The sequence below is a fragment of the Phaethon aethereus genome, assembly GCF_964289735.1.
Source record: "Phaethon aethereus genome assembly, chromosome: 1".
Taxonomy (NCBI): domain Eukaryota; kingdom Metazoa; phylum Chordata; class Aves; order Phaethontiformes; family Phaethontidae; genus Phaethon; species Phaethon aethereus.
Genome location: NC_138575.1, coordinates 178,312,377 through 178,329,334, shown reverse-complemented (window position 1 = coordinate 178,329,334; position 16,958 = coordinate 178,312,377). Strand labels below are relative to the sequence as shown.

Sequence of the window (16,958 nt, the reverse complement as noted above, 5' to 3'; positions counted from 1 at the left end):
TGGAAATTTCTTTACACTCGTGACAGGAATACTTGTTGCTAAGCTGCCATTTTTACCCTGTGCTCATTGATCTATGAAATTCTTAGGCTGCTTAATAATATGCCAACTTTAAGCTTCACATCTACAGTGAAAGACAGATTTTTTTTTTGTCAGTTGTTAAGAATGGATTTATATAATATGTACTGGGTATACATGAACTTCCTCTGAAAAGTGCAGGTCTGTAGGATTGTGTTAGAATACTTTAGAGCTTCTACTAATAAATCTCCTGAAAGTTAAATATTTGGTTTTAGGTTCATCAATTTGCTTGAAGTAATTTGTAGAGAAGGTGAAGCAAGAACATATCTGTCCAGACAGGTGTAAACATAAGCTCAGGATCAGGAATCAAAACTAAAAGTGCAGTGTATAAAATCAATCAGCATGCAAGTGAGAACTACCTAAATTAGCTGAAAGGAAATGCAGAAAATGGGAAGATCCAGGACTTAATTTCATTGATGGTTATTTTGCCTAATATCTTTTCAATGTTAAAGGATCTTAAACTGCAAAATGTAATCTATAAAACACCTTATGCAGAGACAAAACACAGAAATTTTGTATAATAAATACCCAGATTAATAGATTAGAAAGTCATATTCTTTCTCACAGTTGTGCTCATGCTCTCTCACTCTGGCCCAATAAACCTTTCATTCTTTGCTGTCTAATGACATGTTTGCAGCGATGTGGAGATTCTGTTCTACGAAATCCGCTAATCATAGTTTGGGCACCAGCTACAAGGTTGATCAGTATAGCAAATATTACAGTTAAATATGAGGTTACAGAGAGAGTATAATGTCATGAATTTACAAAGTAACACATTTTTCAGTCCTTGGGACAAAGGAAATTGTAGATCAAAATACCAATGTGATTACTTTCTGCTTTTTTCAAGCAGAATTAATATGTTGCTGTGGAAAAAAAAAGAAGACAACAGAGAACTTTGTGGACATACTAGAAATGCTGCTATTACATTAATTCAAGAATCTGGATTTAATTTTACAGTTTCTGAAGAATTACATCAGCTTGAGGTACCTCCCATTCTCATAATTTACTTTTCAAAGTTGCAAGGTGATGAGTCCTCTAAGGACAATCAGGGACCTGGCCAAAACATGGTAAAAAATGGGCTTAGTGGTATCAGGAGTAAAGAGATCTGAGACAGGAATAATGTATATTTTATATCCTTTGGAATTTATTAATTAATTTTTCAGTTAACTTCTAAGCATTCCTGTCAGAAGGCAGCATAGAATCATAGACTCATAGAATCCTTGGGTTGGAAGGGACCTTTTAAGGTCATCTAGTCCAATTCCCCTGCAATGACCAGGGACACCTTCAACTAGATCAGGTTGCTTAGAGCCTCATCCAACCTGACCTTGAATGTTTCCAGGGTTAGGGCATCTACCACCTCTCTAGGAAACCTGTGTCAGTGTTTAACCAACCTCACTGTGAAAAATTGCTTCCTTCTACGTAGACTGAATTTACCCTCTTGTAGTTTAAAACCATTACATCTTGTCCTATCACAAGAGATAAAGCTAAAAAGTCTGTCCCCATCTTTCTTATAAGTCCCCTTTAAGTACTGGAAGGCTGCAAGAAGGTCTCCCTGGAGCCTTCTCCAGGAAGAACAACCCCAACTCTCTCAGCAGGGCTTCATAAGAGAGCTGTTCCATCCCTCAGATAATTTTTGTGGTCCTCCTCTGGACCTGTTCCAACAGGTCCATGTCTTTCTTGTGCTGAGGGCTCCAGAGATGGACACAGTACTCCAAGTGGAGTCTCATCAGAGTGGATTAGAGGGGCAGAATAACCTCTTCAACCTGATGGCCACGGTGCTTCGAATGCGGCCCAGGATATGTTTGGTCTTCTGGGCTATGAGCACACATTGCTGGCTCATGTGCAGCTTTTCATCCACTAGTACCCCCAAGTCCTTCTCGGCAGGGCTGCTCTCAATCCCTTCATCCCTCAGCCTGTATTGATATTGGGGGTTGCCCTGATGCCAGTGCAGGACCCTGCCCTTGGCCTTGTTGAACCTCATGAGGTTTACATGGGCCCATGCCTCAAGCTTGTCTGGATGGCTTCCCATCCCTCAGACATGTCAACCACACCACTCAGCTTGGTGTCATCTGCAAACTTGCTGAGGGTGCACTTGATCCCACTGTCTGTGTCATTGATGTCTTCAATATTAAATTCTTCTTCAGTATTAAAGAGTACTGGTCCCAATGGTAGTTCCATAACTTTAGTCTTCTCCTACTTAAACATCTTAGTTTCTGTCTACAGTTTATTTTTAACCACTGCAAATGTATTTTTTCCCTGTCCAATATGATCCTGTAAATAATTATTTTCTCTTTGTTGTTTATCAGTTTTTCCAATTTCACTTTGCACTCAGCGGTCATAGTCTATCTCATTCTTAATTTCACTGTGCTCAACAATGACCGATTGTACAGTAGATTCTGAATCCTCCTGTCTATCCCCTTGCAACTGATTCAGCATGAAATAATACTTCATTGAACATGAATGATCAGAGGGAAATGCACAGCTACAGTAATAACTGTTTTTTAATAACTGTTTTTTCATGACACATATAAAATTTCTCTGACAGGAAAATTATACAATGGGTTATGCAGTATGGGTCTTTGATCTCTGGACAGTACAGGAAAAAAAAGTTTTTATTATGGTATAATTAGTAATTATTTTCATTTTTTGGGGTGTCAAGACTATTAATAATTCATCTTCATCAAAATAAATATCATTTTCCAATGCTTATAATAGGACAAAATGAAGGGTTTTTAAAGAATACATAGCTGTAATACATCCATTTCCAACATAACGTAAGCATGAGTTCTTGAAGTATATGTACACAAAAAGGAGGAAAGTGAAGGAAAAGTACTGAGAGGAGAAGAAAACTATGAACTCCAGCTAAATGTGTGGCATTAAGGGGACATTGCAACCCACCACAAAAAGAAGTAAAAAAATTTAGGTTCCTGGAGGCTAGGTAGAATGCAACGATAAGAAGAAAACTGGAAAAAGGAGGAAAATAGAAACCGGTGTAACTTATTAGAAGGAAGAAATAGATCATATGAATGGGACAGAAAACTGGAATTGAGAGTCAGATGAAACATCGATAAAGGAGGAAAAGATGCATAAAAGAGTAAGTTGTAAGAGAGCATAAATGTAGTTTCTTTCCATGTCTTACATTTCCATGCAAGGATTCAAAACTGCATCTTGAACCACAAAGTGTTAAATAATTTAATATTTGTGTTTAATAAATAAAAGTTCTCCTGCTATAACAGCATGATTTTTGATTCTAATACCCCTGTTATGTGATCTTACTTATGAACTGCAATACAGTGCTCAGGGCTAAACCCCATCATATTGCTTTTGGAAAGTTATGTTAGCGTACCAGACAGGTTTGACCATGTAGTTTATTGGCAGAATTAACAAGATGTAGAATGTAGCTCATGGCCACTTTTGACCCCCTCCTTTTAATTAATTTTAATGATAAACTATTACCCATTGTTTGACTGTATATTACTGAAAAGAAATGTTGAGACCATGAGAAAAGCAACGTCTATGGCAAAGGTTCATTGTATCAAAAGTTAAACTGAAGTGAACATGAGGAGAATTTCTTACTTAAATATTTTCCAACATCTCTTATAAAAAAAAATTTAACACTTCAGCCCTCATCCAAAATAGATTAAGATAAATGTTAGAGAGAAGTATGTTCTTAGCAAAGTTTCTGCATTTAAACTGTCCACCTTAGAAAGTCTGATATCAGTTATTCAAAATTCATGCTTATTGATGCAGTCATATCTAAAGTATTTGTCTCTCCAAGGAGTTTGAAATCGCTTAATGCAAATACTAGTATATGCATTCTTCATGCTTCAGGAGTCTCTACTCATATTTTACTTTGTCAGAACTTTTAACCTATCTAACCATTCCTTTCATATTTTCATTAACATATTGTACCCGATCTCGTAAATTCTGTGTATGTGAAGTATATAGTATGATCCATGTTTCGGAGGTGGGTGTAGGGGGAGCAAGTGTGGTTAAGAACAGGGAATTCATGATTCTCCCAGGTTATACATGAAAACTGGGAAACAAAGAGATTGAATCTTGGTCAATCTGAACTATCCACCCATACAGCAGAGAGTGCAGTTGGATCTCACCATAGGATGAAGTCAGAATAAATCTGGAATTTACAGGTGGGCCCAAGAAATAAGAAATACATCTAGATCCTATAACACAGATTTGTTTTATATTTCAGGTTAACAGTTTAGATACTAAACAATTCCAACTATGTGTGATTCAAGCCAGCTGTTTTGCCTGAAGAGGTATATCTTTTGCCACTGAGAATTTATTTTCTTATTGATCATCATATTTAACAGCATCCAGACTCACTTGCAGTTCATGTGTCTTACTGTAGTTAAATCCTGAACTACATAGCTGTGCATCTAGACTTTTTTTTTTCTTTTTTGGGGGGGAAGTTCTTTCATCATGTTTCCAATAAAAGATCAAAAAAGTTGAAAGTCTGTATTGTTGATGATATTATGTGTCATTCCATTATAGTCTTGATATTCTGACTTAAGAAAAAGATAAATGACTTAAATATTAATGTTTATCAGAGTCTTAGGATTCTTGCCATTTGAGTTTACATAAGGGAAACTGGTTATGGGCAAGTTTAAAACACAAAAGCTAAAACCCTAATTGTGTTACCATATCCACTTAAAAGAATCACCTCTGCAACACATAAAAACAGGCATATTTATTTTTGCACAGTGACGTATTTAGGATTCAAATTCCTTAAAAACAAGTTGTGTCAAACAAAGCCAGGTTATGAGTTTAACATTGTGCTCTATGTCTTCACTTGCATTCTATACACACGTGTCCAAGATATAAGGAAATCATGGTAAAAGCATAATATCCAGTAAACTGCTCTGCAAATATTGCAAAATTTAGGACAGCTTAATTGAATGTATTTACAACCATATTTGTACATTTTCATTATCTATTTATTCTCTTACATTCCAAATCATTGTACACTTATTTTGCTCTGTAGTTCCTTACCATACTAAATATATTTATACCTCAACATCTCAAGATACTTCTTAAATACTAGTTTTGTTTTCAACTAATATTTCAAAACTTCTGACTGGACCAGTTTGATGCAAAAGTCATATAATACATCTGCAAACAGTTGCACTCTTACATGACAGGACTGGAAAGTTCATATTTATGTCATACTGCTAACCATGTCATTCCTACTTCAACTATGTCCCACTTGCAGGTAGTCTCAGCCCTTGGTTTAACAGTCTCTTACATAGAGCAAGCAGCCATAATCTGTTACAAGCTCTTTTGTTATGCGAAGTGAAGGCAAAAGCTTTTTTGTTAAAGAATAAGTCATCTTTAGTATGAATCTGCTGACAATGTATGTTGATTTGACCGTTCTAGAATAATTATTACTCATTTTGTGTTCTGTTTTGTTTTGTTTTTTCAGTTAATGAAGTCCTCCATTCTGTGCATAAGAGTTATTTATGTGCCATTTTAGTTACAGTTCTACCTCTGTCCAATTCCAATTTTACAATTAATTATAATTTATGACAATATAAATTAGTGAACACACACTGAAATTAAAAAGGACATAGATATTATCTGCTTATTGTTTGGAGTGTTTTTTTGGTTGTGGGTTTTTTTTTTTTTATGGTTGCTTTTTCGGAGGGCAGGGAAGACAGCAGTCAAGCAAGTAAAGTTAACTGAAGACCTTGGTTTCTTTTTCTTTTTCTTTTTCTTTTTCTTTTTCTTTTTCTTTTTCTTTTTCTTTTTCTTTTTCTTTTTCTTTTTCTTTTTCTTTTTCTTTTTCTTTTTCTTTTTCTTTTTCTTTTTCTTTTTCTTTTTCTTTTTCTTTTTCTTTTTCTTTTTTTTCTTTTTCTTTTTCTTTTTCTTTTTCTTTTTCATGACTCTAATCCAGTTCCCTAATGTTGACTAAACGTAATCAGAGATATCTTACTTTCCTGACATTAAAAAATATGTTTTTAAAAGACTATGTGTTATGTAATCTCATTCCAGCAGAATCCTGTCATGTATTTTTCTGCAAGGTTCCACACACATAAACATGTGTTCCATAAGCTTCTTAAATAAAATATAACCACAATTTTGAAAAATTGAATAAAAATTATCTTAATTTAAAGAGCAAAGAAAATGATCTGTGATTTTAAGAAGTGCTAAACATTTACAATTTACATTGAAATGAACAATTAATCCATTGGTTGTTCAGAACTGCACAAAGGTCATAAACTCACATAAAAAAACGCAAAGCAATTTACCTACAACAGTTGCACAATGGAGCCATTATTTCAAAAGTTGCCTTTAATCACAAAAAATATATCTCTTAAATGATGTCTATATGCATAAAGTTGCTAAAGAATATGTAGTATGGTGTAAATTATTTGCAAGGTAAATGATAACATGGATAAATCTATAAGAAAGTCAAGCAGACTTACAATCAGTCTATTTGGTATTTTTCTACACTTCTTTCTGGGGTTTCTACTAATTTAGGCGCCTAAATCTGGGTAATAAATTTGGCACCTTTATAAATCAAAGAGAAAACCATGCATCTCAAGTGGGTGGTTTATTTGTATGCCTGTATTCAGATGAGAGGAACCATCTGGTGGGAGATGTCTGTTTTTCTCCAATTTTTCTCTTCCTACACAAGGGCCTGGAATAACTAATACCCATTGATTACAGAAATCTAATTAATCTAATGTTTTTAAATAACTTTATTTTATGTTCTGAAGGCTTGTAAAGTTTAATCATAGGGATATGTTTTTGCAGCTTACTATATTAAACTGCTGCCTGAAATCTAGATGGGTATTTAAACTACTGAAGGTGATTTTTTTAATAACTTTGCTGAGTAAAGGTGCTTACAGAACAAATTTCTGACTGAAGTGATTCACAAAAGCAAATTTTTATGATAAAAAGCATCTCTCTGAGTTAGCATTTCCCATACTTAACCAAATCATGTCAGTATTAATGAGTATTAATTGACTGTGCTCTCACACCTATGTTCACTATATGTCTCATTCATTGGACAATCAAGGTTAATAGTTTCAAGCTTAAGTAATTGAAGGAAAAAATTTTTAAATCCTCCCTTTCTTATCACCCAAGTGGGTTGCACCTTCAAATATCTAAATGGCACTGGGTGCATATATATATCTCTGTATATGAGAGAACATGCATTCTATTTGCCTACACTTAAGCACCTAGTATGACCAAGGATACTTTAGAGCTTCCCATTTGAACTTCTGTTACCACTCCAAAACTTAATTTCTGTCATACCTGCCAACCCAGTGTGGATGTCTTAGATAATTTTGGGCATCTCATATGGCATTAGACACTTATGTGGGGGCAACTAGACTGAATGCTCACCTTCTTCATTTAAATATCTCACTTTTGGAACAATATTTCTTCCTGGAGGCCTTTGAAGGTAGCCCTCTCCAGCGACTTTTGTGGGGACAGCCTCTACATTAGGTATTGTTCAATAAGGATACCAGACTTTACATACAACCTAGCCATCTAAGTGAAGAAGACTGAATATGGACCTCGTTCACAGACCTAATTCTGAAGAGTACCAGACTTCTGCAAAAGCAGATAGAATTATTTCTTTATTTACTAATTTATTTATTTTTATGTATTTTCAAAGCATCATGTCATCATGGAAAATCTGAGAAAATACAGGGTGACAGAGGTGTAAGTTGCTTATACCTCGGATTTGATTGCTCTTCAAACCCTTACAGGGTGACAGATCTGGCAGCTCCATAGAACCCCAAGGGGTAGCTGTGGATAGCTAGTGATTACGGGCTGTGTTGTTTTCTGCCACTGCATTTCTTACCTTTGCTAGTAATTTTCCGTATGGTTTAATTTCCAACAGTTACAGTCCTGCACATGGAAATCAAAGTTTTGCTGATTTAAGGATTTTGAACACTCTTTCTGCCCCTAAGTGTACCAAATCCCTATGTACTAAGAAGAAGAACTATAATGAGGGAATTTGAAATGAAATGTAAGGTTATGTCAATTTGAACAATTTTACACTGGATTTAGAAAAAGGCTGAAGAATAATTATTCTGCTGAATATTTTATACATTCTCATTTATGTTAGAACAGATATATTCTATGGATAATCTTTTTTTAAACAGAAATATTTCTGAAGTTACTTTTACATATTGAGATTGTCTTCTGAGTTCGTAGCGAGCCTGTATTGCCTAGTATATGTACATTTGCTTGGTACAGTAGATGCAAAAACGTCCAAGAACTTGATATTCTCAGAAATTAAAGTATGTAACTAGTTACTGACTTCCAAGTTATATTTGAGCTACTGTTTTTTGATATTGAGATGTTAAGTATAACTTTGGGATAAACAACAATTTTTCTTCTTTTGTGGTGAATGTACAAATTCAAGTCTCAATTTTACAAGAAGGAATATAAGAAATTACTTTCAAATACACTCAAATAGTATTTCAATTTATAAGCCAGTAGGTTGGTTGCAACGTTATTTCCCTAAAATCAAATTGCTTCTGTTGGGAATAAAATATAGTACTCTTGGGGAATGTCTTCCTGCAAGTAACAAAAATCTGTTTCCCTAATATTCTTTTACATTTCTGAGATACTGATATTCTACTGTATTGTTATTCCCATAATACTTTCTATTCTGATATTTTGATAAATATTACACTGATTACACTGGATGCTATATTTGGTAGGAAAGCTAACTTTGAATCAAACTTCTACCGAGGTTGGAAACATCCTCTGTGAGCAGTCTGAGATCCTGATTTCTCATTTGTGCATACCACAGAGAAGTTTCAGATGTGAGTTGTAATTATTGCATTTGATATTTTATTCACTCAACTGGAGATGTCCTTTGGATAAGAAAAAATCTGTGGACAATGAGATGCATTCACAAATGTGAACATCTATAAGAGATCTGGATGTCAGCACTGGGATCATGATACATTGTGCATGAGTAAACACAATTTTTTAAAGTTGATGCAATCTATGAATAGCTGGAAGTTCTCTATTAAAAATGTTTACCTTTTTTCTAAAGTTTACATTTCTTTTTTCAATATGTAGATCTTTAAAAGACTGAAGACATATCAAAGAAGTTTTACTTTGCAAAAGAAAAATAAAGCTTTCTTTTTTATGTCATGCACATCCACTTTGCATATAGAGTGGTAAGAATTGGTTACCAGTATGGTGCAATATTCTACTTGCTGCTTTCATCAGAAACAATACTGTGGGAAAATGTGCCTAATGGTAGAAAGCCTCTGTAATGTAAACAGAAACTGTGGGTGGGGAGCAGAAAAAAATGAGGGTGCAGTATTGCACAAAGAGCCAATGTGCAGTGGGATTGTGAGCATATAAAACTAAACTCGGGTGTCTGTATGAGATGCTAATGGCAAAAAAGTGCACCATGTCCTGTTCCAAGTTGTGCATTCAATATAGGTACATAGCTTATACTTGGTTTTGTACCATCAAATTCCATATATCCACATAATCAAATGTGTAACTTTCCAAAAATATTACAAAATTATTCATGTAATTTATTATTGCTTTTTGATAATATTTATAAGAGCTTTTTTAAGCCTTTGTAGAAATGCCTTCTCTATTTATTCCTGGTGAAATAACTAATGAAAAATCAGATAACAGTATACATCTTGTTATGCCCAGTCCATTATGAGCACAGTAATAAGGAAAGATTTCTAGAGTGTGAATTCTATTGTGAAAAACCTGTATTCCATTCATAATCACAATGCATAGTGTTTCTGGCATTTGCTCATGGACATCAAGGTCTGAGCCATTAAAACTTGCATACCTTCAAACTCATTTGTGAGTAATTTTTAAGTAATTAAAAAGTGTTTAAGTCATTGAAAAATATATTCAAAATAATTTATTTGGGCCTTCTAAATATATAAAACAATCTGAATAACATATAGAACTTTCTAGATATTTTTTAACATGAATACCTTTTAAATAGTGGTCAATTGGTGGCAGTTTTCTGTAGAAGAGAATGATACTCAAAGCAAACCATCCTTTGCCTATAACAAAATTGTTCCCTTAAGTCAATTAATGTTAGCTTAACGAGGAACATTACAGAATCACAGAATCACAGAGTCATTAAGGTCAGAAAGGACCTTCGAGATCATCAAGTCCAACTGTCAACCCAAACCACCATGCCCCCTAAACCATGTCCCGAAGTGTCACATCCACAAGTTTTTTTAATATTTCCAGTGATGGTGACTCCACCACCTCCCTGGGCAGCCTGTTCCAATGCTTGACCACCCTCTCAGTGAAGAAATTTTTCCTTATATCCAAGCTAAACCTCCCCTGGCGCAAGTTGAGGCCATTTCCTCTCGTCCTATCACTTGTTAGTTGGGAGAAGAGACGAACACCCACGTCGCCACAACCCCCTTTCAGGTAGTTGTAGAGAGCGATAAGGTCTCCCCTCAGCCTCCTCTTCTCCAGACTAAACAACCCCAGTTCCCTCAGACGCTCCTCATAAGACTTGTGCTCCAGACCCCTCACCAGCTTCGTTGCTCTTCTTTGAACACATTCCAGCAACTCAATGTCCTTCTTGTAGTGACGGACCCAAAACTGAACACACTAGTCAAGGTGTGGCCTCACCAGTGCCAAGTACAGGGGCATGATCACTTCCCTGCTCCTGCTGGCCATAGTATTTCTGATACAGGCCAGGACGCTGTTGGCCTTCTTGGCCACCTGGGCACACTGCCAGCTCATATTCAGCCAGCTGTCAACCAGAACCCTCAGGTCCCTTTCCACCGGGCTGCTCTCCAGCCACTCCTCCCCAAGCCTGTAGCATTGCATGGGGTTGTTGTGACTGAAGTGCAGGACCCTGCACTTGGCCTTATTAAACCTCATACAGTTGACCTCAGCCCATCGATCCAGCCTGTCCAGATCCCTCTGCAGAGCCCTCCTACCCTCCAGCAGATCAACATTAAATAATGACTATTAAATAACATTTTCTATGTAGATCTTTACTAATATTGGTTATATTTCTAGCTTCCCTCACTGTTAATAATAAAAAATGTTCATGTAAAAAATAACTTAAAGATCCAAAACTGCAAGGAAATCAACAGTTCCATAAACAACAGAGGATCACAAGATTAGTCTTTCTTTTCCAAAATGGATTTTTTAACACTATTATATTGGTAGAAATAAATTAAAAATTGCATCCTCAGAGTCATAGGAAATGATTTACTTATTTCATCTTGAATTATTCCATATTCATAAAGACTCTAAATTTGTCTAGAATACTATATTCTTGGAGTCTAACTATCTAGCATTTTGAGAGGAATTAAATGAGGAAGACTAATCCATGTGAAAAATAGAGACATAATATTATGTTATTTTTCTTGATTTTTTTTACTTAAACAACCAATCAAAACCCTGGAAAAATGTAATTTCTTCTATAATTTCTCTAATTATATTAATAAACATTAACAGCACCACAACACTGTCACAATTATAACACTGGCGCGTTTATTCCTTCTTCTGGGAACCCACATGTTTTGTCTTTTAAGTATTGCTTCTATAAGCATTTCAAAGATAACTATCATCTTTTGTGCTTTTTTCTTCCTTTTTTTTTTTTGAGAAACAAATGCTTTAGCTTCACTAGAGAAATAATCAATGAAAGGAGAAAGAGAAAAGAAAATTCTGCTTTACAATTGGCTGTCACTGATCTATAATGTCCCAACAGATTTGAAAAGAGCTGGTTAGGGAAAACAGAAAGAACATAGACTTGATTTCTTTGTGTCCACACAAGCTCTTGAATATAAATCCTCAGGTACAATAATGACTACTTTCTGCCAGTATTGTTTTCTCTATCTTCCTGTAGAAATCTGTATAGACTTATCCATTTAAAAATAGCTTTTCTAGCACTCTTCTCTTTGCCTTTCCTCCTATCTCAAAACCAGTACAGAAAGTAGGAAGTTAATAAAATCTCTAATAAACAAGAAAAACGAAAGAAAAGGACTTTTTGACACATAGAACAGAGAAATGTAAGGCTTCTCTGTAGTCCCAGAAGACCTTAATTTTAGTTACTCCAGAGAACCTTGATTTAATTATCAGAGAATCATAGAATAGTTTGGTTTGGAATGCACCTTTAAAGGCCATCTAGTGCAAGTTCCCTGCAATGAGAAGGGACATCTTCACCTAGATCAGGTTCCTTATGTTTGATTAATACAAAAGATGTTCATACATAAGAATGGGCAACAATAGGAAAAAAATAGGTATAAGTCCCACGTATAAAGACAGGCTAATGTGGAACAAACACTTTCTAGTCAAAGTGGTTAACATTTTGGAAAAAAAAAGCATGCTACAATGAATAAAAAAAATTGGAAAGATGGAAAAAATGCTAACATTTTAGAACATACTTAGAATATTAAACTACAAAATTTACAGGCAGCATTTTGAGGAATTTAATTATCAATTTCACTGAAATTAATATTTGTTGCAGATCTGATTCCACTGTGATTTTCATACTGTGAGGTCAAAGGAGTTATGTGAGAGAAAAGGTACCATGATAGGTTAACAATTATGAGATAATCTGGCTTTTGAAAAGACAGCTGCTTTTCCAGTAAATTTAATATTGTTTAGCACAACTAAGCCTACCAGAAACAATTTTAACTCTTACTCATAACAATGAGGTCTTACTGGATCATAGCAACCAAGATTAAGATTATATGTCATTTTGATGTAAATGCATTCCCTTTGAAGTCAAGGGTAAAACTATTATTGTTTTTAATGAGAGCAGAGTAAACACAATGATAAGAAAAACTTAAAATTTAATTACAAAATTCTCCCTAAATTCTGTTTGGAAGAAACTCCAGAACATGCTGATGCAGGTGTATAAAAAGAACCTGAAAGACAAATTTTGCTTTTTTTGTGGCTAGATTTTACATAATCTGAACAAAAAAGAATAATTTTTTTCTTTCAGCATAAGAGAAGTAGCGTAGTCTGAAAAATTTCACATGAGAATAATGTTTCATTTTGGATAAATAAGGGCAAATTGAAAATGTGTAAAAGGAAATTGACAATTAAAAAATAAAATTGAGGAAAAAAATTATGAAGCTACAGAAAACAAATCTGCCATGGATTGCAATTAATAGAAGTAATCTTTTTTTGAAAGTCAGTATATAGGTGGGGTAATCATATTTCTATTTTTATTAATATAATGTAATCAAAAGGAAGTTCTGGGAATAGAATTAATTTTCAATTTTTTCTTGGTTTGGTATCAGAAGCTTATGTTTACTTAAACAACCAGCAAAGCAAAATTTGTAGAGCGGTAACAACTTTTATCCAATAACTTGTTATAGTTGGGGAAAAATGGACATGCTTGTGTGTGGAAGACTAATTACAATTCAAAAGCCAACTGACTGTGGAAAACTAATATTGAAGATTGTGAAGTTGTTTTCTAATTAGGACAGAGAAGCATTCAAAAGGCTTAAACTAGTATACTTAGGCCTCAGAACTGTTCAATTTGTTTCAGGAAACAAAGATCTCCACGCATGCTGATGTTGTTAGAAGGAAAGACACATCTTCAAATCAAACATCCCAAGTAGGAGGCTGTATGTATTTTTTCATCTCAAATGTTTTCAAAGGTTTCCACTAGGAAAACTCTTTTAACTACAACCAGAATTCCTTCTCAAAATTGCTAGCTACAGAGGAATGTGAGACTTCTGGTTTTGGACCATGAAATGTTTCCTAAAGGATCAGCAAGGCTTTAAAGAAGAGGTGTACACGGTAGGTAGTCCTGTTCCCAGAGCCTGCGCCTCCCTGAATAGCAGAATTTCGTATTTAATTAGTGGCTTTAGGATTCTAACTGCTTCAGCTGAGCAGATAGAAAGCATCAACGTTAAATCTACTGCCACGGCAAAAACTCAAAGTATCATTACTGCCAGATCAAACCTAAAGGGAAGCACAGATTAAGCTAGTATATTTACTGTGTGAACTTTATTAGCTCCAATGTTCTAATTTTCCTTATTCCACTTGCATTTATTCTGAATTCCGTGTTTGCAGCTATTCTCAGTCATAAGTGGAAAGTCATAAATTGGCAGTTCTAATCAGGCAAAGTTGTGTATCTGCAAGCATCAGAAAGAAATAAAATGTAGTATTTTATCACTCTTGAAATGTTAGAGGAGGATCTATAGACTGTTCCAGTTCATCTGTTACATGATGCAGTGAAGGAACAGTATCAATTTTACAGCTTTTCATGAGCTTCCGACATGCAGAAGATGCATTAAACAATGAGATCAGAGCCCACATGCTTAAACTGAATATAAGATTAAGAAAGAATTAGGAAGCTTCTTTTGACTCCTATATTTGCAATAAAGCCCCAGTGCAGCCATAGGATTGTTTGGTGTATAATTAGATTAATTGCACAGGCTTCCCCTTCAATAGACTCACTTATAAGATGGATTAACACTGACAAGGCAGTAAAATCTGAAGTTACAAAAAAGAGTAATCTTGGAGGTTTACTTCTGGTTTTGTTTTTCTTCCTACTGTAGAGCCATAGCTCAGTCATTATGAATAAAACTTGAATATCCAGACTTTTATACTTCTTCCCTTCAGTAAGAACTAAACTGCCTGTTTAAATGAGAAGGCCGTAACCCATTTGCAGACAAGACCTGAAGAGAAAAATTTTATATTACTATCTACTTTTCTCTTTTAAAAAACACAGTTTAAAAGTACTTTAATGTTTCTGCAGTTAAAACTCTTGTGGCCATGAAAACTGTTCTCGTATTCCCTCCTGCTCCTTGTGTAGAGCGGTTCCTTAATTATCCAGTTCTCCAGGACACACTCATGAGAGCAATATCTGAACTTACTACTCCACATTCACATATTTACGCCTACAACAGCCTGATTTTTTTTCTTGTTCACTGACCGTGAACAGTTTTTATGATTTTATAGGACATAAGTACTTAATCTTTCTCACTTCCAAACTTCTTTAAGTTTGTGATCAACACAGTATTCATTGTGTAAATCCTTGTTCTCATGAAGTTATCATTCTCATTGTCTGATAGAAAAATAAGCATTTCACAGTCAATAAAATCCTAAGAAGTGCTGACAAAGTCATGGTTGTTTGATGACTACAACACAGGCACCAGCTCTTCCAATATTTAGGGAAGCCATCTGCAGAAAAAAAGATACAAATTAACTGAACAGGAACAAGACATGCAAAAGGTTGTCAAAGTGCTGTGTCAACATTATTCTAAAATGGTCAAAACTAATGGGAGTATAAACAACTAAAAATAAATACAACCCACAATATCCTAGTATTGTAGTTTTAAAGTTACTTACTGTAACCTGACGTCTTTCATTTGAAAGTGTGAGAACAGAAAATAAAATAGGTTATTTTAGAGGTTTCATCAACTGTTGATATGCAAGGGGTTTCTATAATCTGTAGAATAAGAATTTTTGATTATAATACATCTGGCCTATCATAAATGCTTATTTTAGGATAAGATCATGCTTTCAATGTATGTACTTTTCTTCACTAACTTTAAAGGGAACATAGGGTGACTAATTCAGATGTAAATATCTACAGTGGTGCAACAAATTACTTTTTCAGAGAGTTTTAAAACATAACAACAGGAAGTGTTGAAATAATCGTTTGTTTCATTTTAAGTCTTTAGTATGAATCCAAATCTTTCCAAGCACTACTGTGACATAATAAAATACATTCCTTCTACAACCAAATCACTAGTCCCCAGCTTCATGCATTATACCACTATTTGTATTATACCTATTAATTCTTATGTGGTTCAACATTAGGAACACAAATACAGTTCAACATTTCAAAATATCCATCAAACAGAAGAAAATGGAATTGAAGAATGAAATGAAAACTTCGCTCTGTACATAAAATAAACAAATTTTCATATGAAGGATCTTCAGGACATGATGGTTACAAATTAAAATTCCAGATCCATTTTGATACTTTTAATGACATTTCTTCTGCATGAAGAAAGATTAAAAAAATAAATTTTCTGTAGAAATTTATCAGAACAATAATTTTGTCTGAAAGGTAACAAGATAATACTTCTAATGACTGCTTATTTTATCTTTTTCCAGTTTCTTAGGATATAATTCTTTCTTTTATGTCTTCAGAGAAAAATCATGACATAACACTTGATAACATACTAGGACTAATTTTAGAGCTGTGGCTACCACAAATTCTTTTCAAATAGTAATGTTTTTATGTACAGCTATCAAAATATGTTACAGACAAAAAAAATCAAGACTTTGTGATTACCTGTGTCCATTCATTAGTTTGAGGGTCATATGCTTCCATGGTGTTCAGGTATGTTTGGCCATCATAGCCACCTACTGCATATAATTTGTCACCAAGGAGACAGACACCAACAGCATCTCGAGGCATACTCAGTGGAGCCACCATTGTCCATGTATCAGTTTTTGGATCATACCTGAAGAAAGAGAAATGAAACTGAAAGTCCAGGGAGAAGATAAGTGTCAATTCATGATGTTCTTCACTTGGATATAGTACTTTTTTTCTGGAAAAAAAAAAAAAATCCTTTAGCATCCTATCCAAAAATACTCTTCCTAACAGCAAAAAGAAAACATACATATTTATTGTGTTCCCAATTCAAACATCTAAATGTTGATTAGGAACGGTTGCTCAGCTAATCTTTTGGAATAAACTAAGGTATTTGTGCAGTAAGGTGTCATAAAAAGAGATTTGAGAAGGATATAAAAGTGATAGCTGGCTATACGTATATTTTTATGTAAGTATTTTAAATAGGATATTTGTTGTATCATACTAAAATATTATTTCTAAAATTATATTATGCTATGTTTTAATTTCTAAAATTATACTATGCAATGTTCACAGCCAAAAAAACTTCGTAAGA

General features: G+C 34.4%; 1 protein-coding gene across 2 annotated transcripts in view; it reads right to left on the bottom strand.

Annotated features, from left to right (window-relative positions):
- Positions 1-15,159: 15,159 nt before the first annotated feature.
- KLHL1 (kelch like family member 1) overlaps positions 15,160-16,958 on the bottom strand; it is a gene marked incomplete at both ends in the record, with an annotated part of 258,931 nt that continues 257,132 nt past the window's right edge. For both annotated transcript variants that reach the window (XM_082013897.1, XM_082013898.1), the window contains 2 exons: positions 15,160-15,219; positions 16,343-16,514. In XM_082013897.1, the coding sequence (XP_081870023.1) occupies positions 15,160-15,219; positions 16,343-16,514 (232 nt within the window). The remainder of the gene's footprint in view (positions 15,220-16,342; positions 16,515-16,958) is intronic.